Below are 22,737 nucleotides of genomic sequence, written 5' to 3'. Positions count from 1 at the left end.
TAAAGGTCAAACCTTAATTTGGAATATGTAACATGAAAATGTTCCACAGTTTTTACATTTACCTGCTATCTTTCTCCACCTCTTGTTTGTATTTTTGCATTTCCTGTTGTTGCTCTCGAATTTTCAACAGCTCCAACTATAATAGATTATGATTTAAAGTCAATACAAAGATTTTTTTGATGATAATTTGAGTGGTGCTTGCCCATAGTAATTTGCTGATTATTAATAAATAATAAATAATTTGCTATAAATGCTATACATTTCTATTGTTGCTTGATCATTGCTACAGTGCATGGTTTATAAGAGTTTTGGGTGCTTGCTTACTGGCCCAAATCTAAAATGATTAGATATAATTTCTATATTATTTATACTTTATTATAAATGGCAAGTACTACACCAAAGTATTACTTAATAGTCATTAAAAAAAATAAAAAATACCCACTGTTGTAAGACGTTCCAATGCTGAGAAACGCTCCTCCCACGTAGCTGTAGATTTCTCAAAGGCATCATGCCTCTTAAGCAGTTTTTCAACCTCATCCACCGTCTCGCCCACATCCCTACTAACCACGTATGGTTCCTGAGCTATCAACCAGGCCTCCGCCACAGACGCATCCCGGGCAAACTGACATACCTCCAACACTAGATGAAGATATATAGTCATTAGCAGCTGTAGCGTACATGAACATACCTGTTGGGTGCTTATCATGTCCTAAATTGTGCATACTTGCATTCTAGCAAAAACATAATTGTCTAAATGCATCATGGGAGGAGGCATGATTACACAGTCTTTGAGGATGCTTTGCACAGTTGCTGAAACTACTATATATTTGCTATGTCCCTGAGTAAATGTATCTGTGTCATGTGTAAGCTTACAAAGTCTAAGCCAATCCCATCTGTCATCCCACTTGAGCATCATCTCGTTTCTCTTCTCTGTCATTTGTATCAGCTTTTCCTTGATCTGGGAGAAAAGACGGATATATATTACAGTAAGTCGACACAAGTCTGACAGATCCATTACCACTATCAGTCAGAACACATTAAATGTGGACTGGACACTACTTAACCCCATTCGTTTACCTCTGCTGAGTCCTTATGCTTGCGTTCCAAGAGGGCCTGGCCAAGCTCGATACATTGATTAAATTTTGGCCCACGGGTCTCAATCTCAGCACGGATCCCTTGGTGATATTTCATCAGAAGCTCCACAGAGGATACATCCCTTCAATGAAACAAGAGAAAAACTTGATCACAAGAATTTGACTCATAGACACCTCCACTGTAAAAACAACGATATATTTTCTTACCTTGGTTTTTCCTGGGTCTCTATCTGTTGAATGATGCTTTCCATCCAAGCAAGCAGGTCTCTGACCATGGTGAAAAAGCGGAATTTGTCTGCTGTATCTTCCAGGCGCTTTCTCCTTCCCTCGCAAGCATCCAGAAGTCCCTTCCAGGCATCCACCACCTCTTTTTCAGTGTCCCGAATGGCATTAGCCTGATCTCCTGCATACTGGGCATGTAGCCGAGCTGCAGTCTCCTGAAACTGTTTAACCTGCAAAGAGAAAGATGTTTGTAATAATTATAATTTTCCAAAAAATTCATTTTAGTCCCAAGCCAATAGCATGATGATGTAGACCACGTCTTTATGTACCATGTTGTTTGCCCTACCTGTTTTCCCAGGGAGCTGATGTCCCTCTCAAATGCAGCATGCATGCGGTGGAAAGACTCTGCTTTGCTAAAGTCTTCTCCCAGATCATCAGGAAGCTCATTCTTCTTTTCCTGGATGTGAGCAACCAGCTCCTTCCCATCATAAAAATACCTAAACAAGTTTACAGAACATTGCTTGTCATCCTGTAACATTTAAACGGCAGCGATACAGAGCTATATAAATATAAATAGTGGTACATGATGTTGTGTCACATACTGTAGTGTCTTCTAGTCTAATACTGTATACCATACAACACTTACAATCGCATCAGTAAACGCATTGTAAAATGATAACTATAACAGTATGCTTGTTTTGCATTAAGTGCAACAAGTCTGTAGGCATAATATGATCTGATAAAAGCACATCTGATTAAGTGACATCTTATACAGTACAGTCTGTTCTTCTATACTCACTTTAGCAGGTCATAGGAAGCTGTGAGGAGCTGGGCACGGGTGTCGACAAGCTCCAACAGATCTGCCCAACTCTCATTGATTCCATCCTTCCATTCCGCCATAGTGGCCGCTTCACTGTGGCCGGTTTCGATCATCTCGTCTATGGTCCGATTTACAACATCTACACGTTCTTGACCCACTGTCCCCGTCTCCCGTGCAAATTCCCTGAACTTGTCTCGCAGGATCTAAATAAAATATAAATTAGTGGTGCTGAGTATGCAAGTTTGTATGGTTTTTGTGTAAAGGTCGTAATATGCTTCTGTCTGTGGGGGTGTTTTACCATCACATGGTCAAGGTCTTGGCCCATTTCTTGTGAAGAGGCCACAACATCACGTTCTGCGATCCAATGTTCAAGGTCCTCCACTTCACGGCTCAGCAGGAAATGATGGTACGTATGATCCAGCTTCTTTTTGCGGTCCTCTGATAGCTCCTTCAGCCCTGCATACTGCTTATCAACCTGTCCTTGCCTTCGAATTATGTCCTCACTTCATAAACAGACAACATATTAATCTGTTATAAAGTGATCCATCAGTTTTGGATATATTAACAAACAATCATTTGATACTCTGTATTAAAGCATACCCATCAGGGTGGTCTTCGGCCAGCATCTTCTGTGCGCGGTCTGCCAACTGCTGGATGTAGTATGCATAGTCATCTACAGTCTGCTTCAGAAGCAGGTGTCGCTTTAGCATGATCATAGCACTCTGCTCATCCTACAATGTGGAGATATAACAGTCCAGTTAAATCAGATTTTGCATTTGAAGCGGATTGTATGAGTTTGACCAAACCACCTGGGATACTAGCCGTATTGTAGCTAGGCACGTACTGTTTTGTAGCTCTTACCTTGGCTTTCTCCTCAGCAATCATGTAAAGTTCTTGTTCCCCAATCCAGGCCTCAGCCTCATCTGCATCATTGTAGTACTGTTGGGCCTCGTTGGAGCCGTAGAGCCGTGCTCTCCGTTTGGCCATCTCTTCTTGCAGCTTTGCCCAAACCTCTTGAAGTTTCATCATTTCTTCTGACATGCGCTCTGCCTCTGAACTACCCTCTGCTGCTGCCACCATTCGCCGTCCACGCTCTAACACCTCATCAATACGTGGTTGGTGGCCGTCAATCTCTTTTTGTAGGGACTGTAAGGGACAAGAATAGTTACCATCACCACAAAGAGTCTATCCCTGTCTCAAGGCATTTCGTGTTATAGTCACAAAATATTTGATTTATTTATTTGTGTTCATGGACATGATTTTCCTCTTTTTTCCCGGAGACAAGGGTAAGAAAATAAAAAGTAAAATTAGGAAACAATACATAAAATGACACGATAAAGAAGTCGTGCTTGGGGACACGAAAAACAATATATAGAAATGTGTGCTGAGTGACACGAAAAAAGACATTCATGCTCATAAGCTGAGTTTCCATCAAAACTTGAAGTGAATCTTTTCAAAATATGCAAATATAAAGAAAAACAAACAAATGGGAATTAGGTGGGTTTCCATCAAGTTGTTCAAGCGAATGACGGTGGTATTGGTAATCTAGTAACCAACAGTAAATAAAACAAGCCACGCTTAGAAAATGGAGACAGGGCTGCATTTGGTTACGATTTGGCAAGTTATAAATTTACTAGCAGTGTAGCTTGTTATTGCCAAACTGAATGCTGTGCACAGAAAAATACATTTTTGATGCAGGCACTAGCAGCAAGGATTAACGTTGAGACCCATATATGAGAAAGACAACGTCAGCTGATACAGCTAGACGATTACTCACGTGGGTTTAATGTTCGCTACGTCCGAATTTATTCAGTAAATACGTTTCAATCTCCCATTATTTGCATTTCAGGGTTCCCACACCTTAGTTAACTTCAAATTCAAGGACTTTTCAAGGACTTTCCAGGTCTAATACCCTCAAATTCAAGGACTAAATGTGGGGACGCATTTCAAGTGAGAGCAAGGTTACATCGTTTTACCTTTTAAGATACACTGTTACAATTCACTTTCGAGGGAACTCGCTCTGCGTAACTGTGGTGACACTTTTGGGACGCTTCCAGGGGAAACTGGGTCTGAATGTGTATATCAAATACAACCAATGGTGAGGCTTAACGACAAAGACAGGGTGACGCGGGAGCCAGGAAGTATATGGCTATCTGAAATATTGCCAGAGACAGCTTTACAGGGATGCAGGAAGTATGGCAAGGGAGACGCAGTGTCTCGTTCCCTTCTCAGGGAACAACAGTTACATACGTAACCAGAGACGTTCATGTGTCTAACACAACTATGGAAAAAAGCTATTTGGTATGAATTAACATTCACATACAGAAGATATAAGCATTTAAAAGGAACAGTTTAGCATGTGTGCTTAAAGGCGGAGTCCACGATGTTTGAAAGCCAATGTTGATATTTGAAATCACCTAAACAAACACGCCCCTACCCCAATAGAATCTGGACCTTCTGTTGATAGACCCACCCCACACATACGCAACCCGGCAAGGATGTCGGTTAGTAGACACGCCCCTTACTGCTGATTGGCTATAAGTGTGTTTTGGTAGTCGGCCCGTCTCGAGATTGGGTTAACAATACACATTTTGAATGTCTCTTCTATCTGACACATTTCTGTTAATTTAAATCAGATGCATTTGATCCTATATGTTGGATTTACAATGAAGTGTGTATAGGTCTGAAGAGCACAAAATGGAGAACTCACCTGGTTCTTTTTAAGTAGAAGCTGAACAGTCTGAAGATTATTCCCATGGTCTTCAGACATTGCCATTGGTAACCTCTCATTAACCCAGAGCTAAATTAATCAAATGTAAAGAGCATTTATGAAGGAGCTTTTAAAAAATACGATTACAAAATCTTATTCAAGCCATAGTTTGAGTGTTCTGTCTACTGGCTGTGTACATACTATCTCATCTGCAAGATCTCTAAAGAACTGGTGGACTCCCTTTGCCGCCTCCAACTTGCTTTTGCGTTGGGCGAGAGGTGTGAGAAGTTTCTGGAAGTCCCTCTGGAGAATTTGATGCTCAACTTCAAGCTCAGGCTGGTCCTCTCGAACAGACCCATGCTGCTGTACAGCTTCCTGGAGTTCCTCTAGTTCACGTGCACGATCCCGAATTTGATTCTCTGTGTTCTAGTGGAAACACAGGTTAGATATAAACAAAATTCAGTAAGCTATCGTTGGACATGCATTCACAACACTCAAAAATAGAACAAGCTACAAGTTAAGCACACCTGATGTTTCTTCAGTTGAATATTGGCACTGGTAAGGTCTTTAACTTCCTCATCCACATCACCCTGGAGCCGCAGCTGCAATTCAGCTAACCACTTCTTCAGGTCAGCCAGGCTCTGGTCAAACAGCTCAGAGCGGTTTGCGTCAAACAGTAGCCGAGCCTTCTCCTGTGTGGTACTCTCCAGCTTATCCCACAGCTCATGAAGTTTGGCAAGACGGTCCGTAACAATGGGCTCAAACTCAGGCTTGGACTCCATGAGTTCCTGTCCCTCCTAAATATGAACATTGTTCGCATTGTTTTAGCATTATAATATTAGAGATTGTTGTACAAAATTTTTATCTGCATCTTTTTGTTCGATTGCTCAAAATAAATCCTAATACCAGGTGTAAACAAAGCCACAGACATAGACGTCAACTTTCTGTTTCTGTTACCTTATCAATGTTAAAAAGCCAGTTCTTGTTGGATGCTAACTCTGCCATGAAGGCCTGGTGTTTTAGCCATTTGCTATGAAGGTTACGAGCCTCATCATATGATGTATCCTGTGCAGTCAGCATCTTTTCATTTATCCACAGTGTAAGCTAAAAGAGAGAAGTGCATAATCGATGAATGATATAAAACCTTTCAAATATTTATTTGGAGCAAAACGAAAAAATCCTGCTCACATCCTGGGTGTTTTGAAGGAAATGCTGAAGGTCCCTGTTGTCGTTGAGTTTCCCTGAGATTTCTGTGGCTTTGTCTCTGTTCTTGTTGTACCTGAAGAAATGGCATACACAAACACATTACTGGTAAGTCTCCAAAAGCAGAATGATATAAGAAGTGTATGTAGTATGTAGTTGAATCTGAACATGGGAAGACATCGATATCATGGCTTTCCTTTACTCCTCCATTCTCTCACTGAGCAACACACTTTAACAGAGCAACATAAGCCAATAGATTAGGTTTACTTTTACAGAGAGATCAATACCCACCAAGACAGGCGCCCATCATTTGGAGCTACAGACAGCCAGGGCTAATAGGGGAAATGAAGGTTTTCCTTTTACAGCATAATGCTACTCTTGCTCACTGCTGATCCAGCACAAGTCAAAATGCATTGGTGGATAAACATAAACTTTTATAAAGAAACCTAGTGATTTTTTTTTGACTAAATCTCTAGTTTCGCTGGTATTACTGGATGACACAGTCAATGATGTGCATAAATATATTTTTGTCATGCAATGCAAACAAAGTATTAAAGTCATAATGAAATTTGATTTAAAAAATTATATATTTTTTACAAATGACTTTTAAAAAATCATGTGCCCTCACAATCTTTAATCAAATACAAATCTCATCCCCTCTCGAAACAATCTCTCTTTATTTCCGGTCACAGGGTATGACGGGTGGGCGAGGCCCAGGAAAAGATGCAACGATTAGCAAATAGACTGTCGCTAAAAATACATTTTGTTTAACTTTCTTTAGAATTTTTATGAAAGCAATGAGTTTATAGCCCAGTGATGGACTGGTTATCTATCCAGAGTTTTTCCTGCCTAAGAACCAAGATGCTGGGATGGGCTCCAACCATCCCAGAGGACAATTTAGGTTTGGAGAATGGATGTATGTTGAGCTTAAGAAGACAAAACAATAAAACAAATACAAACCTATCCTCAATAGAGTCCATCTTGTCTTTCACCCTTCCCGAGTAAAGGTTTCCACTGTCCACCAGTCTCTGACCAGACTTCAATGTGCTTAATATCTTCTCCTCATTAGCATTCATGGTGGTGACAAAGTCCTCGTGCTTCTTCAGGGCCTTCTCTGCACCATCTAGGGTGTCAGGTTTGTCTACGTGGGCTAGAGTGTATTCCTTTTAAGAAGTATTGGGGGGGAAATGAAATGCCATTTAGAAAGATCATTAACACAATTAATTAAATAGTTATGGTAGCCCTTAAAGTTGATCAATATTACCATTTTGAAATTAAATGTATACCTGGTTATTTAAGATAGCCTCAGCTTGTTTGGCATCCCTCATAAACTGTTGGAAGCCAAGCCCCTGATCAAGGAAGTTCTTACGGCTGTCCCACATCTTGTGCAGTTCATCCCAGCCCTTATCAAGACCCCCCAGCCTCTGTCCAAGCTGCTGGTACTGAGGATCATCTTCTTGCCCCTGAATGACCGCTGCTCCCGTGACCCTTACACGATGGTAGTCTTCCTCATGGCCATCCATGTCATCCTTTACAGCATCATGAAGACTCAGGAACTGCTCAGCCTCTGGTAAACCATCGGGCATGTCCTCGGATGCAATAGCCTTTTGTGTTTTGAACAACCAGGCCTGAAAATCATCCATATCCTGTAAGAAGGTTTGCAGCTTGCTGACCTCCCCAAGAGAGTCTTCACGGTCTTTCAGTGTGCGTTTTAAAGTGTCCCAGGCAGCGTCTAGCTCTGCCTGCCTACGGAGGATATCAGAAGCATTGTCTGGATGGTCCTGGATAAGCTTCTGGGCTTCCCCATGCAGAAAGTCCAACTTGTCTTGGATGGCAGCAAGATCTCGCTCCATGCCAAAAAGCTTTCTCTGGATGGTTATCACTGCAGCCAGGTCGTTTCCAAGGTCTTGCGTAGACTCGATGACTCGCGTCTTCTCCTTTATCCATGACTGTGTCTCATCACAATCAAGATCATAGTTGTGAAGACTGAGGGCTGAATCCACTTTACGCTTCTTATCTTCCACCATTGCTTTAAAAGCTTCCCACCTATGAGGTGAAAATGAGAGAAACAAAACAAATCATGATCCAAAGAGAATTTCGAGAATAATTACAAATTAGTAATTGAATAAGTCTTACCTTGTATTAAGACGAAGTTGACAGTCTTTTACTTGTTTTGTTTGTGGATGTCTACTGTCTTCAAGTTGTTTGGTTGCTTTATTTACATCATCAACCCTAGCCTGGATATTACCCATCTCTTGAGCAAGGATGCTTAACCTGCAAATGAACAGAAGAATGGTATAAATAAAATAAACTATTAATTTGTTATATAGTCTTCTTAATGCAGGGTCCTAGAGAGACCCACTGTATCTAATAGCTAAATCAAACTTTAACTGGTTTTCTTTGATTAGGATTAGGAGCTAAAATTTGCAAGTCAGTGTGTTCCAGAAGCAAGATTAAGACCTCTTGCTGTTACCCATTTTCCAGATTAGGAAGCACACTTATTTGCAGTCTCTCTATGTAGTCAAGATCCATACCTGTTCTGTACAACTTCCAGATCTTCTAACTTCTCTGGTGTCTCTAGTCCAACCAGCCAGGTTTCCTTTTGGCTCATCCAGAGCTCACAAGCATCTGTCTCACTAAATATAGTGTACAATGCCATGGTGTCATCCAGCTTCTTCTTCCTCAGGTCTGAGAGGGTCAGAAGCTCAATATACATATTTCTGATATCTGTCAGACGGCCCTGAATATCCGGTGTGTTGCTCAGCTCTTCGGGAAGTGCATTGGCCTGTTTAGACAAAGCATCGATGGTGGCTCCATTCTTAGCAGCCTCATCTCTCAAGTCACGATGTTTCTTGAGCAGTCGCTGTGTAGTGTATTCATCATGCCCAATGTCGTCACTGCTCATCTGGCGCATAGCATCAACCAGCCAGGCCTTGAGATCATCAGAATCACCCTGAAACTGGAAGAAGCATTGGGTGTCTTGTAGATTCTGTTTACGGAACGCAGCAAGGTCCTCCAGTTGTTGCCACTGCCTCCGCACTTCGTCCATGCGCTGTTGCACTTTGGGGGAACCCAAGTGCTTGGCTAGGATCATACTTTCGCCCTCATCCATCACCTGCTTGAGGTTGTCGCGCCTGGCATCGAGCTCATCCTCAAAGGCACTGTGTTTGCTAAGCAGGACCAGCACACTGGTCATGTCCTTGCCATAGTCGAGAGAAGAGAAGATGTGGTCCTTTTCCCGAATCCAGCTCTCTAGCTCTCCAATTTCCCAGAAAAAATTCCAAAGACGTCGTGACTGCTCAAGACGGGCTTTCCTCTGGGCGGCCAGGGCACACAACTCCTGGTAGCACAGGTCCAAATGTTGTACTCGATCACGGATCACTTGTGGGTCACATGGTTTATAGCCTAAACATTACAGGAAATGTATCGTTTACCATCTTTTACCAATCAACATTATTTAAGTCATGAATTTACATGTCAAAACTGTACTCACTGTCCCCATTGGCAAATTTAAGGGCAGCTGCATTGGCCGATCGTACTCTTTCCGCCTGCACCGCAATATCAGCCTCTACCAATGAATGTTTCTGTAACAAGTCTTCTACCTCCAATAAGTGTTTCCCAAAGTCAGGGGACAAAAGCCGACTCTGCAAAATAAATGCCACGTAACAACAAAGATATTACAAATGACGCTTTGCATGTGAACGCAATATTCATGTACTACACAAGTCATTCATACCTTCATCTCATCCATCCAGCTAATAATGTAGAGCATCTCCTGGAAGATTCTCTGAAGCGTGAGGTTCTTCTCTAGACGGCCTCTGCGAGCTTTCAAAAGCTCCTGCAGATAGTCCCACAGCCTCAGTATGTTGTCTTTTCTCACATCAATGCGCTTAGCATCATGGTATCGCTCTTCTTCCAGTTCTTTAGACAGCGCCACCAGAGCCTGGACACGTTCTTCATAAGCAGCAATGTCAGTTTCAATGGCATCGTGTTTCTTCTTAGCTGCCTCCACTGCTGGTAAGTCATAGCCAAAGTTGTCCTATACAGTAGATAGCAAAATAATGAGAATTAAATTATTGTTCAGATGTGGCCAGATAAGAATCTGTAATTAACAGCTTTAAGGTCACACAGAGCCTGTGGTTTGTGAGTTACCTGAGAAACTAGTCTCTGATTCTCCAGAAGCCAGGTCTCTCTCATGGCCGCCTTCCTGTCAAAGCGACGAGCCATTTGCTCCAGCTTCTCCTGCCTGATGAGTTCATCTCTTAGGACTCGCTCACGGTTGTGCTCTGCTTTCTCCAACCGCTCCCATGCCTGATTGAGATGGCAAACACTCATTCACGCATCACTTTACTGCAATTCTGCGCAAAAACATATCAGTCAAGTTATCTCACCCTATTGATATCAGACACCAGTGCCCCCTCTTTCGGTGTGTAGACCCTCTGGTTGTTGGCCCTCATTCTACTCTGGATGGTGAACAAGAGTACTTCCAAGTTGCCTTTTTCCTGGAATCTAAATAGTAGGAGATTAGTTAAAGTTAAATATAGTTGCTTAGCAGTATATTACAACATATACAGAATTACATTTGTGAACAGTCTTAATTACTTGGGTGGCTTTTCCACAGTGCGGTAAGAGTTAAAGGCTTGCAGTTGCTGTTGGACGCCTGTAAGAGAGTTAGCCAGCTTGCGGTTGTTTAGCACAATGATGGTTTGCTCAATCCATGTTAGCAGGTCTGAAGACAGCGACTCATACTTCTCAATCATCTTTTCTGTTTCAATGGCCTGATCCAGCACCTAGAGAACAAGAACACACATTCATGTAAATGTCCTCTGGAATGAAACATGTATACACATAGGCTCACAAACACTTAAATGTCATACCTTTCCAACTCGCTTGCCCTCGACTGCCAAAGCTTTCATCTTGGAGAAGTAGTGGTAAAATGCCACCACATATGTGATTATGGACTTCTCATCTGGGTTCTCTGTAAACACATCTGCAAACAACACAATATCAATATGTTATCTCCATTATCTTCATCTCCAGCAGCCTCATTTCTCAAGTCATGATGTTTCTTGAGCAGTAAGTAAGTGTTCAGAAGGTGAAGGTGAATTATTACTTACCCTCTGGATCAAGAAGCTTGGTGACCCCAAGCTTTTGTTCAGCTACATTAAAGGCCCGCTGAAGGTTGTGGGTGGGGTTGGACCTCTGTAGTTTGCTGTAGTCCAACAGATCTGGCCTAATAAAGTGAAATAAGAATATATATAAGGAAAATCGTCTCTGTGTAGTTGTTTTCCTACTTTGATGGATAGGAAAACAAGGAGAAAAGATTCAGGAAACGTGCCAGTCAAAATAAGTTATTGGTCAGATCTTTCAATACAGTAGCTCAATGTGTCACAGCATGTGTAATAACTAATATAGGTCCAACAACTGTCTTGTTTCTTATCCAATTATTTATTACCTGTGTTTGTGTATAAGAGCATTGAAAGCCATTCCATCCTTCCAGCTTGTGGTAAAGTTGGTAATGTTAACATTGGGGTACCTGCAGATACAAAACACTAGACAAATTTAATCATTTTGCCAAAACAAAATTGATTATTGGCTATAAGATTTCCTAATACTACTGCGTGACAATTGCTGTCCTACCCTGCCGTCTTCATCTGACACCAGAGGAGCAGAGCATCTTTGGCCGAGCGGGTCTCCTGCCTGCCAGTCTTGTCAGCTTGTCCTGTTTCTACGACAATGTCTTGAATCTGTATGCACACAAATATTTAGATAAAAAAACATTGATCTACCAGTATATTTCTAGAGTATTAATTTGTCAACTAGTCACGTCAAAGCTTTAAAAAATTTTTTGGTGTACCTCAGTTGACATTTCATTTACTGTAAATCTTACAAAGAGTTAATTCACCTTCAGCATTCATTCTCAGATTAAAGAGGCATTGTTGCTTTATTTAGATCCTGATGTTTTTATATTTAGTACATTACTGTTCAATCCAGCCCTTTTCTAAATTATTTAGTAAAGTACATTATTTGAAGCAGCTGGGCTAAAAATAGACACCTATCATATGTAGAAAATAAAAATAAATACAAGTTATATATAAACACAGAAAATCCAGTAGGTCTTCTTTAAAGTCCCCATGAAATAAACATCAGCTTGACGGTTGGGCATTGTATCCGATACCAAATCCCCCCACCCTTTACTGTCAGTCTGCTGCGAGTCCCAAATGGCTACTTTTCTATATCCAATCAAATCATATTGGAAAACACAAGCCATGCCCGCTATTTTCCTGGTGTGAAATTCCGTTTTGTAAACTTTACTGTATTTTCCAGACTATAAGAATTCAGTGATGTGGAATTACACTCTTAAAACGAATGTGTTAAATGAACACATCTTGTGTCTAGTTAAGGACAACACACCTAGTGTGTTGTCCTTAAATTAACACATCTCTGTGTTATTTTTAGAACAACACACTTTGTGTTGTTTTAACACATCTTGTGTTGTCCCTTTTATTTATATGAACTCTAAATCAGCACGAAATGACACATAATGTGTTAAAATTAACACATAATGTGTTAAATAGTTTAACACAAAGCAATGTGTTAAAATTAACACACCCTGGATGTGTTAATTTTAACACATTGCTTTGTGTTAAACTATTTAACACATTATGTGTTGTTTTTAACACATTAAGTGTCATTTAAGTTCATAAAAAATAAAAGGGACAACACAAGATGTGTTAAAACAACACAAAGTGTGTTGTTCCAATAACACAGAGATGTGTTAAATTAAGGACAACACACTAGATGTGTTGTCCTTAACTAGACACAAGATGTGTTAATTTAACACATTCATTTTAAGAGTGTACGAGCCTGCGAACTTCATGCTCGTTGGTTTGTTCAGTTAATTTAACCTATTCAACCTTCCAGGTATTTTCAGTATGCTATTGTGTATCGTCTAAATAACTGTTTGTATTACGTTAACGTACGGACAGCTATTCAGCTGTTCTGTGTGCTTTTGTTTAGTTGAATAACTTGCCTTTCCAAATTACCTGTCTGTATATTTGGCGTGGTAACTTATATATGTTATTTTGTCTTCATGACGCATTTTTGATTGATGTGACTTATACCCTGGAGCGACTTATAGTCTGGAAAATACTGTAATATTGAATAGGAAAGTTTATATCACAAACAACTTGTTTTGTATAGAATTTCTTATTTTGTGTTCGTTTCGATATAAATTTATTCTCTGTAAATTAATGCAAAATATTTATGCAAAATATTTAGTATAGTTTTAAATATGATTTACAGCAGAGGTTTTTAAACTGTTTTGTCAGCTGAACCCCCTTGATGCAAATTACTTACTTGAAATACTCCCTGAGAATTTTTTGTACATATTTAAATAATTTATTAGCATATTTGCCTGACTTACACTTTAAAAACATTTAGATTTCACCCAGTAATATTTTCCATTCATAGATATAGTTATTATTAATTGTTATTGTTGGCCTTCATCTGGTAATTTTCTCTTTTGGTACATACAACCTATCTATCCATTATGCATGCGTTCTTAGTTTTCTAATATATTGTAGTGTTGTGAAATGGTCACATGACATGCTTATATATACATATACATATATATTGTCAGTGTCTTATTTAAATATTTTACTCTAAAATTATTTATTCATTTTTTTATTTACATGATTTAATTATAATTGATAATTTTTTTGCATTAACTGACGAACCCCCTGTAATTCCCTTGCGAACCACCAGGGGTTTATGAACCCCAGTTTGGGAAACCCTACTATAGGATGAATAGAATGCTTAAAAGCATGGTCTTTAATCAACGTGATCTCACAAAGTTCTGTGGGATAGTCACAGAATTTTTTTGTTCATTTTTCAGTGGCATTCTCACAGCTCTCCGCATTTGTCCTTGGCCCTGCCACGGACTGTCTTTTTCCAAGGCATTCTCACGGATTGGTTACTCAACTGCTTTTTTCTATTTTCAAACCATTTTCGCTTCGGTTTAGGGTTAGATTTGGTGTTTGCGTTAGTATGTCACTTTAACTATTAGTTTATACAATTTTTTCAGATTTTTTCTTTTACATTTTCTAAACTTTAAACCATTGTCGCCTGGCGTTGGGGTTAGAGTTTTGTTTGGGTAAAGATGTCATTTTATGTAAATCTAACCCTAAACCGAAGCGACAATGGTAAGAAAATAGGACACAACAGTTGAGTAACCAATCCGTGAGAATGCCATGGAAAAAGACAGTCCATGGCAGGGCCACGGAAAAATGCGGAGATCTGTGAGAATCCCACAGAAAAAATTGCTAAAAATTCCGTGACTATAACACGGAAATTTGTGAGATCAGGCTGTTTTAATCCATCCATCACTTATTGATTGATTTATACTGAAGCATTTATGTTTTGTTATTATATACAATAAATCGTTTTTGGATGCTGAAGTGTGATTTTAATGGGCTACTGAATGTGCCTTTATAAGCTGACCTGGAAGCGAAGGATGATGGTCCAGATAAGGCCCAGAATAAGGCGGTGATTCCCATCTACTATATCGTGTGATCCCATGTTCTCTAAGTGAACCCTCTGTTCCTTTAGAAACTGCAGAGCTTTGTCCACATTCTCCAGACAGTGAATCCGCATTCTGCCTTTGGTTGGCTTGGGCTGATGGGCAAAAATGTTCAAGAGATCTTAGATCTTAGTTAAAGATTGTTCCTGTGGTGTGGCATCATTATAAAATGTACTGTATATACTTCTTACCAGTCTCTCGCCTGACAGAACCTCCAGTAGTCTGATGAGCATTCTTCCATCCCGCAGGTCCAGATAGAGATCTGAGATTCGGCAGCTGACTCTGGCTAGAATTGAATTCACCCATTTTGTAAAAGTCTTCTTCTGGACAGCCTCTCGTTCATCTGGAATGAGGTAAACAACATTTAGATATGTATGTGACATGCATTGCCATTGTCTTATTTTAACACCCTCAAAAGGCCCTTGATAGTTAATAAGGGTAGATATTATAAGCGTGTGAGGATATGTATTTTTCATGATATATTAAATGTATATGTGTCCTTTCTCAGCACCACTTCTGCGGTGTTGTGGATTTTTTAAGAATCTACCACAAAAAGGGCAACATTGTGCATTCTTAATGACATGTTTTATACACTCTTAAAATGAATGTGTTAAATTAACACATCTTGTGTCTAGTTAAGGACAACACATCTAGTGTGTTGTCCTTAACTTAACACATCTCTGTGTTATTTTTGGAATAACACACTTTGTGTTGTTTTAACACATCTTGTGTTGTCCATTTCATTTATTTAAGCTCACATTCTACACGAAATGACACACAATGTGTTAAAATAACACATAATGTGTTAAATAGTTTAACACAAAACAATGTGTTAAAATTAACACATCCTTTCTTAGAGTGTACAGACCACATGAAACAAAAAGACAGAATGTAAGCAAAGACAGTAAAAAGGAAACATTAAAATGTGTAGAGAATGAAGAGTAGAAAAGATTCATGCTTTTAAACCTGAAGCTTGTGGGAATACGAAGACATTACCTCATTACCTTCCCATTTACCATTGAACTACAGAAAAACAGAGAAGCATCATTTTCAGAGATGATTTATAATCTTTAGCCTTGTTCTGTCAAGTTTTACACAATCATACAAAGTCAGTGTTTTAAATCAACCTGATGTTTTGTGCTGTTCTCATATCTCCTCTATCTGGATCACAGAGCAATGTAATGCATTGAAAGAATATTTTTGCATGTGAAAAACCATCCTTAATATTGGTTTTGATGTTTCTATTGTCTTTTAAAGGGACACTCCACTTTTTTGAAAATGTGCTCATTGTAATCATTAGATTTTTACTGTTTTGGAATCCATTCAGTTGATCTCCGGGTCTGGCGCTACCACTTTTAGCATAGCTTAGCATAATCCATTGAATCTGATTAGACCATTTAGCATCGCGCTCAAAAATAACCAAAGAGTTTCAATATTTTTCCTATTTAAAACTTGACTCTTCTGTAGTTACTTCGTTTACTAAGACTGACAGAAAATTAAAAGTTACGATTTTCTAGGCCGATAAGGCTAGAAACTATACTCTCATTCTGGCATATTCCTGATGTAATATGTAACTACAGACGGTTTCAGCAGTAACAACATAAACAAGCGGCTGTCGCGGTCCGCAGTAACTTCCGGTAAACTCCGCTAATAATAAATAACAACAAAGTACTTTAAACGTAGTTTATTTATATAACAAGCAAAACAACAACACATATATTACCTAGGAAACCAAAACATTTGTTATTTTTGACGAGGCATTTGTTCAAGAGATCAGTTTAGCAACTAGTTAGACCATTAAAAAAACAAAACCGGAAGTAAGGTTCGGATCCAGACGTGTATCACGTGCTTCCGATGAAACCATCTATAGAAGAGTCAAGTTTTAAATAGGAAAAATATCGAAACTCTTTGGTTATTTTTGGGCGCAATGCTAAATGGTCTAATCAGATTCAATGGATTATGCTAAGCTATGCTAAAAGTGGACAAGTCATGTCCTTTAAGACATGTTGTTTTACATTAAAAAAATTCAGCATGAAGTTAATACAACTTGGTTTTATTCAACCTACTTTTTTAAGTTTTGACTTGTGATAAGTTGACATAACTTATAAAAACAAGTTGAAATTGTTTAACAAAATTTTAAAATAAAATGTATAAAAATATATGTTGATTTGACAAGAAAGCATTAATTGATATCTGTATATAGTACATTTGTAAAGACACTAAAAAGCAGTGAAATTACCATATATATCAAAATGTAACAACTATTACACATCTTGTGTTGTTTTATTATGATTCCTTTAATGTAAAAGATTATTTCCTTTACACATTTTAGGACTTGAAACTAAAAAACGTGAAACCCAGCTAAAATCTTTTGTTCATCCTACATAATGCAAAGAACATGGAAAATTACCTTGATATCTTTAAAATTGACTGAGTAAGGTCGTGTCATTGATTGAAATTAAACTTTGATGCTTCTAATCCAATGGCGGCTGGTGACTTATTTTTTTGAGGGCGCTCGATGCGAAGTTCGTCACAACATCTATGTAGCCCGTCATGTGTGTGGTTCATCATTTCAAAATATGAGTTGGGAACCTATGTGCATCACGTGTTTTGTCAAAATAAGTGCCTGCTGCAGATGCGTCTAAAGGGTTTATGATAAAAGAGACGCTAGCGTTTCAGATACTCGCATAATCTCATGCGTAATCAGAGTTTACTGTTAAGGGAGTGTCTTGCATGTATTTTGTGAACGTGAGCGGCTCTTTTATCATAAATGGTTTTGATGCATGTGCATCAGGCACTTATTTTGACAAAACATGTGATGCACATGGTTTACATGATGCAACAAACACATATTTTGAAAACACGAGCAACACACGACACTCTGGATACATATTTTGAATTTGCGCCCCTCAGTCACGAGCCGCCACTGTTTTAATCTCATAATTCGATTATGAGACTTTAACAAGGATTTCACAGACGGTCACAAATATACAACCTGACTACAGAACAAGTTACATCCATGAAAGTAACTGCAAGAGTCAGCTCTTTTAGCTAAAACTGTTACAGGGCAATTTACCATGTTCCCATCCAGAGTAAGGAAAGCTGCAAATGTGTTAAAGCGTAATAAAAGCTTTTAGGCCAGCACCACTACATATTTCATGATCAAACTGCTGCCAAATAGATTCTGCTTCCTGTTAGCACCTTGTACAAACTGCAGTCTAACCTCTGCTAAATGATGCTTTCTCTCCATTAAAACAGCAGCAGACTAAATACAGAGGTTTCACATCTCCAATATCCTTGCTAGCTTACAGAGCAGCTCTGTGAAATATTCATATTGATGGATTTTCCCTGTACAGAATAAGCCAGTTTTTTCCCAAAGTCAGCCTGGATGTGACTTGCAACCACACTGAGTCACTGTTTAAAGAGCTTTGGACATACTTGCACAGCTACATAATTATGCATAAAGAATAAGGTACAAAATGTTTGCAATTTGATTGGCATATGCCAAACTTGCTGCAATGATGCAAAGATTTTGAATGATTGTTAAAGGGATAGTTCACCCAAAAATGAAAATCTTTCATAATTTTCTCATCCTTATGTTGTTTTAAACCTGTATGAATTTATTTTTTCTAATGAACACTAAAGAAGATATTTTGATAAATGATGGTAAGCACACAGCTGATTATAACCAATGACTTCCGTAGTAGGAAAAACAAATATGATGGAATTCAATGGGTACCATCAACTGTGTGCTTACCATCACTTATCAAAATATCTTTTTAATCATTTATCACAATACTTACATAATACTTGTTTTCCTACTATGAAAGTCAATGGTTACAATCAGCTGTGTACTTACCATCATTTATCAAAATATCTTCTTTTGTGTAATATTGACGAAAGTTTGAGCGAGAGGGGAATAGTCAGGAGTGATGATGTTACTGCACGCGAGGTCGAAGTGCTGCAAACTAAGTGCTCTTCCGCCAACAATATAGTTCTCATTTTAAAAATCACCACGTTTTATTTTGTGCCACCATATAACTACTCATGTAACAGTCTTTAAATAAGGAAAACATGGTGTTTTGGTGGCTTCTAAATTCATCCCTGTTTGGATCCTAAGGAATGAATGGGGCTAGGCTAAATGCTAACACATTCCTGACGCGCTGAACAAAGATTAAGTGCACGCATTGAATAAAGATAGGCATGTATTAAGAACATTGTAAATATTGAAAAACGGTGGTGTTTTCCTTTAAAGGAACAGTTTGTAGGATTGTGGTCAAAACTTGTACTGCAATCACAAAACTTGTGGCTACAACTGGTACTGCAGTCACACAACTGGTGGCCAGTACACAACATGACAACATAAACATCAGTTGAGGGCTGCAACTCCACTTTTCAAATGACAATATCCTGGCCAGACCACTGTTGTCAGTGATAAGTGACATGTCAGGGCCATTTTATGATTCATTGATATAAATTTCTTACATACTGTTCCTTTAAGCATCTGCCATAAGTATGAAAAGTAACAGTACACCTCTCCTAAACAAGACAAAGTTTCATATTTTATGAAATACTTCTACACAATGCTTGAGTAGAAGAATAGTAGACATAGTGCATTTATACTATGAATGCTACTAAAAGTAATAAAAAAATTATTTCACATCTGTTTCAAAGCACTAAAAAAATCTGTCTTCAAAGAGAGAGAGAGAAAGAGCTCAGTCTTGCACAAATTAACAATGACAGTCAACTTCTCTAAAAATAAACAGAGCTGCCAAGAGAGAACAAGTGAAGTTGAAGATCTTAGACCGTGCTGAATACACCAAATCATAGAGAGAAAGAGAGAGAGAGAGAGAGAGAGAGAGAGAGAGAGAGAGAACGTTTTCCTTTAAAAGGCAAAAATGCAGTCTGCCAATGTACCAATCACTTCATCATTCAGCAGAATAAGATTGGGTAAAACAACAAGCCCTATTTTTGCCATTCAGTGTTTTCATCATTAAATATTAAGTAGTACGTCAGTGAGCAATTGGGGCGTATATACAGCATGAATAATAAAAATAAATAAAGACAAACCACTTCTTCATCACCTCAGCCAACAGAAAACACCAACCAACCACCTCACTTCACAACTAATTCTACAATTCCCCTGTGGCAGGGTGGAGAAGTATGCCAGTAAAGACTGCCGTCTGCCAATCTGAGGGCAGGATGAAAACAGTTGTAGGACACTACCTTGTAGTTGTCTGAAGCGACCATCCAGGACAGAGTTGTTAAAGCAAATGTTGGAAGTGCTGTAGCTCAACCATCGCGCTCGTGTCATGCCCCGGGACGGGGAGAGGGGGCATGAGGGCGAGGATCGTAGAGGTGAGGGGCGGTGCCCCTTGGGGGTGAGGGAGGAAGAGGATGACGACGTTGAGATGACCGGAGTTCGAGTAACGGGCGCTGGTTTCGACGGGATGCCCTTAAAAGTGCCATTTCTTTGCGGAAGATGCTGAGGGTCGCACTTCTGCGTAACGTTGCTTTTTGCACTCCTCCTGCTCTGGGCCCTGTACGTCGGCGGGGTGCTTTTGCTCCGGCTGCTTGGGGCATTGGTCCTGATAGGGGCTTCTTTCACAGTGCTGTACTGTCGGCTGCTGACATCCCGAGCGACTGGAGTAGGTCGGACTGTAATGGTTTCTCTGCTGGTCTTCAGGCTGAGTTTGACCTCCCGCAGATGGGTCTGGGTGACGGGCATCGCACGAATCAGACACGGGCTACTCATTGTCAACGTGCGCAGCCAAGAAAGAACGAGACGACTCGTCTTCCCTCCTTCTGTCTCAGAGTATTCTCGCTCGCCCTCCCTCTCTCTCTCTCTCTCTCTCTCTCTCTCTCTCTCTCACTTCCTCACTCTTCCTTTAGCAGTGATGATGTTGTGTGGAGTGGTTCTCCTTTGCCCCATTTCCTGACTCCCCCACCACACACCCATCCAAACAAGATCATCTATAATGTGTTTAAACGGGCGTAGGTGTCTCACCACAGTGTCTTTGTTTTATACAGTGTGATAAGCTTGTTTGCCCCAATGCATATTACAAACATATAAATAAGTAGGCTATATACTAAAAGTGTACTTAGTATACTTAAAGGAATACGCATTCTTTTACAAGCAGTAAATCAGTGGTGAGGAATGAGAACCACTCTCTCTCTCTCATTCTCTCTCTCTAATTGCATTACTGAAAAAGCAGTGCACATACGCTCAGACACAACACATCACATCACACCAACCCTTGCTCAGCAACATGCACTTGACTTAAAGAGACAGGCTAAAGTTGTGTTTACTATGACAAAACAGAGACATTCGAAAACTTTCAACAACAAACAGGGATAACACAAAGTAACAAAAGCGATCTCTGACACCACAAAAAACAATATTATAATTTATGATAAACCTCTGTTATTTTAACATGAATTAATATAGGGGTGGTTTCCCGGACAGAGAACAGCTTAAAGGAATATCATCCGCATCTCGTCAGTAAAGCCAGTTCCTTGATTAGAAACAAATCGCCATCAGCTCCTTTCAGATGGAGCGGCATTTACTACACAAAGCCGTAGTTCACTGACAAGCTGGGCCATATCGCATACATATGGCAGGCGATATGTCCGCAATAATTAATGCGGAATTGCCCCGATTGTAAGTGAACTACGGCTTTGTGTAGTAAATGCCGCTCCATCTGAAAGCAGCTGATGGCAATTTACTTCTAATCAAGGAACCGCTTTACTGATGAGTTGCGAAATGACAATCACATGCAAATTATCGGCCATCCCTAGTCATGAGTGTGTTAGCATTTATCCTAGCCCCATTCATTCCTTAGGATCCAAACAGGGATGAATTTAGAAGCCACCAAACACTCCATGTTTTTCCTCGGGCGCAGTAATATTGATGGATGTTTGAGCGAGTTTTCCTTTAAACCAGGACTAGGCCTTAGTTTAATTCAGAACTAGTTTTAACAAACATGCCCTAAAAACATTAATTGTGTGCATTTTGAGACAAAACAAAGGGCCTAGGCATGAAATTCAGTTTTTTTTCATGCCTTGAGCACGAATTTCTTTTTCGTGTCAGTCGCACAAATTTCTAGAAATGGTTTTTCATGTCGGTGGCATGACTTTCTTTTTCGTGGCATTTTATGTATTGTTTTCTCATAGTTTTTTCCCATTTTCTTATCATTGTCGCTTGGGGTTGGGGTTAAAATCACTTTCTGATACATTTGTAGACATCCTAACCCAAACCCCAACTCTAACCCCAACTCTAACCCCAGGCGAGAACAGTTTTAAAAGCGGAAGAAAAACATGTAGAAACTAGTGCTGGGCAAAGATTAATCGCGATTAATCGCAAACAAAATAAAAGTGATTATTGGTATGATATATGAGTGTGTGCTGTGTCTAATTATTATGTATAAATATATACACACACATTCATGTATGTATTTAAGAAACATTTACATGTTTATATATATATATATATATATTTATTTATATTTTTATATCTATATTAAATATAAATTAAAAAAATGATATATAAATAAAACAATTCTGAAATGAATATATGAATGTGTGTGTGGTTAAATATACTTAATAAAGACACAGTACACGCACATATATTATGCAAAAAATCACTTTTATTTTGTATGCGATTAATCGCGATTAATCTTTGCCCAGCACTAGTAGAAACCAATACATAAAAGTACATCCAAACCCCAAATCTAACGCCAACCCCAAGTGACAATGATTTAAAAATAGGGGGAAAAAATTTGAAAACATACATAAAATGACAGGAAAAAGAAAGTCGGCCGCAGACATGAAAAACTATTTTTATAAATTTGTGCTGAATGACACGAAATAGACATTCGTGCTTAAGGCACGAAAAAAATGAATTTCGTGCCATGGACACAATTGTGCTATAACACGAACTTCCATGAGATCATGTGATCATGCAATTTAGTATGGTTTATATCAGCAGCCAGCGGACTGTACTGCGTACCGCAGTCCACAAGAACCGTAACCCAAATCCATTTTAGGCAGATAGTGGTTTGCGGGTGCTAGTGTGAAACCCCTTGTAGCCTACTCAAACATTTTTCCA

The 22,737-nt window shown here is 39.3% G+C and overlaps 1 protein-coding gene and 1 long non-coding RNA gene across 3 annotated transcripts in view; one reads left to right on the top strand and one right to left on the bottom strand.

Annotated features, from left to right (window-relative positions):
- Positions 1 to 22,737, bottom strand: part of LOC129417648 (spectrin beta chain, erythrocytic) — a 36,280-nt gene that overhangs the window by 5,966 nt on the left and 7,577 nt on the right. The window contains exons 1-31 of one of the 2 annotated variants that reach the window (XM_055172468.2): positions 19,857 to 20,407; positions 14,822 to 14,973; positions 14,552 to 14,725; positions 11,690 to 11,796; positions 11,505 to 11,585; positions 11,167 to 11,282; positions 10,927 to 11,039; positions 10,652 to 10,839; positions 10,441 to 10,558; positions 10,202 to 10,360; positions 9,786 to 10,088; positions 9,543 to 9,693; positions 8,584 to 9,454; positions 8,186 to 8,323; positions 7,336 to 8,095; positions 7,010 to 7,212; positions 6,035 to 6,125; positions 5,804 to 5,950; positions 5,374 to 5,643; positions 5,048 to 5,272; positions 4,847 to 4,936; positions 2,998 to 3,282; positions 2,737 to 2,867; positions 2,435 to 2,639; positions 2,116 to 2,339; positions 1,663 to 1,813; positions 1,302 to 1,546; positions 1,078 to 1,216; positions 874 to 958; positions 443 to 639; positions 63 to 136 (exon numbers count right to left, since the gene is read on the bottom strand). In XM_055172468.2, coding sequence (XP_055028443.2) covers positions 63 to 136; positions 443 to 639; positions 874 to 958; positions 1,078 to 1,216; positions 1,302 to 1,546; positions 1,663 to 1,813; positions 2,116 to 2,339; positions 2,435 to 2,639; positions 2,737 to 2,867; positions 2,998 to 3,282; positions 4,847 to 4,936; positions 5,048 to 5,272; positions 5,374 to 5,643; positions 5,804 to 5,950; positions 6,035 to 6,125; positions 7,010 to 7,212; positions 7,336 to 8,095; positions 8,186 to 8,323; positions 8,584 to 9,454; positions 9,543 to 9,693; positions 9,786 to 10,088; positions 10,202 to 10,360; positions 10,441 to 10,558; positions 10,652 to 10,839; positions 10,927 to 11,039; positions 11,167 to 11,282; positions 11,505 to 11,585; positions 11,690 to 11,796; positions 14,552 to 14,725; positions 14,822 to 14,973; positions 19,857 to 20,385 — 6,722 coding nt within the window. In that variant the 5' untranslated portion in view covers positions 20,386 to 20,407. Of the gene's footprint in view, positions 1 to 62; positions 137 to 442; positions 640 to 873; positions 959 to 1,077; positions 1,217 to 1,301; positions 1,547 to 1,662; positions 1,814 to 2,115; positions 2,340 to 2,434; positions 2,640 to 2,736; positions 2,868 to 2,997; positions 3,283 to 4,846; positions 4,937 to 5,047; positions 5,273 to 5,373; positions 5,644 to 5,803; positions 5,951 to 6,034; positions 6,126 to 7,009; positions 7,213 to 7,335; positions 8,096 to 8,185; positions 8,324 to 8,583; positions 9,455 to 9,542; positions 9,694 to 9,785; positions 10,089 to 10,201; positions 10,361 to 10,440; positions 10,559 to 10,651; positions 10,840 to 10,926; positions 11,040 to 11,166; positions 11,283 to 11,504; positions 11,586 to 11,689; positions 11,797 to 14,551; positions 14,726 to 14,821; positions 14,974 to 19,856; positions 20,408 to 22,737 lie in introns of those variants that run through there. The other variant, XM_055172467.2, reaches the window with a different exon arrangement.
- LOC129417654 (uncharacterized) overlaps positions 14,875 to 22,737 on the top strand; it is a 69,325-nt gene continuing 61,462 nt past the window's right edge. Inside the window, exon 1 of the long non-coding RNA XR_008635820.2 lies at positions 14,875 to 14,983. This is a non-coding gene — a long non-coding RNA (uncharacterized lncRNA). The remainder of the gene's footprint in view (positions 14,984 to 22,737) is intronic.

The sequence above is a fragment of the Misgurnus anguillicaudatus genome, unplaced genomic scaffold (assembly GCF_027580225.2).
Source record: "Misgurnus anguillicaudatus unplaced genomic scaffold, ASM2758022v2 HiC_scaffold_28, whole genome shotgun sequence".
In the NCBI taxonomy this organism is placed as follows: Eukaryota; Metazoa; Chordata; class Actinopteri; order Cypriniformes; family Cobitidae; genus Misgurnus; species Misgurnus anguillicaudatus.
This window is presented reverse-complemented; position numbering and strand designations above follow the sequence as displayed.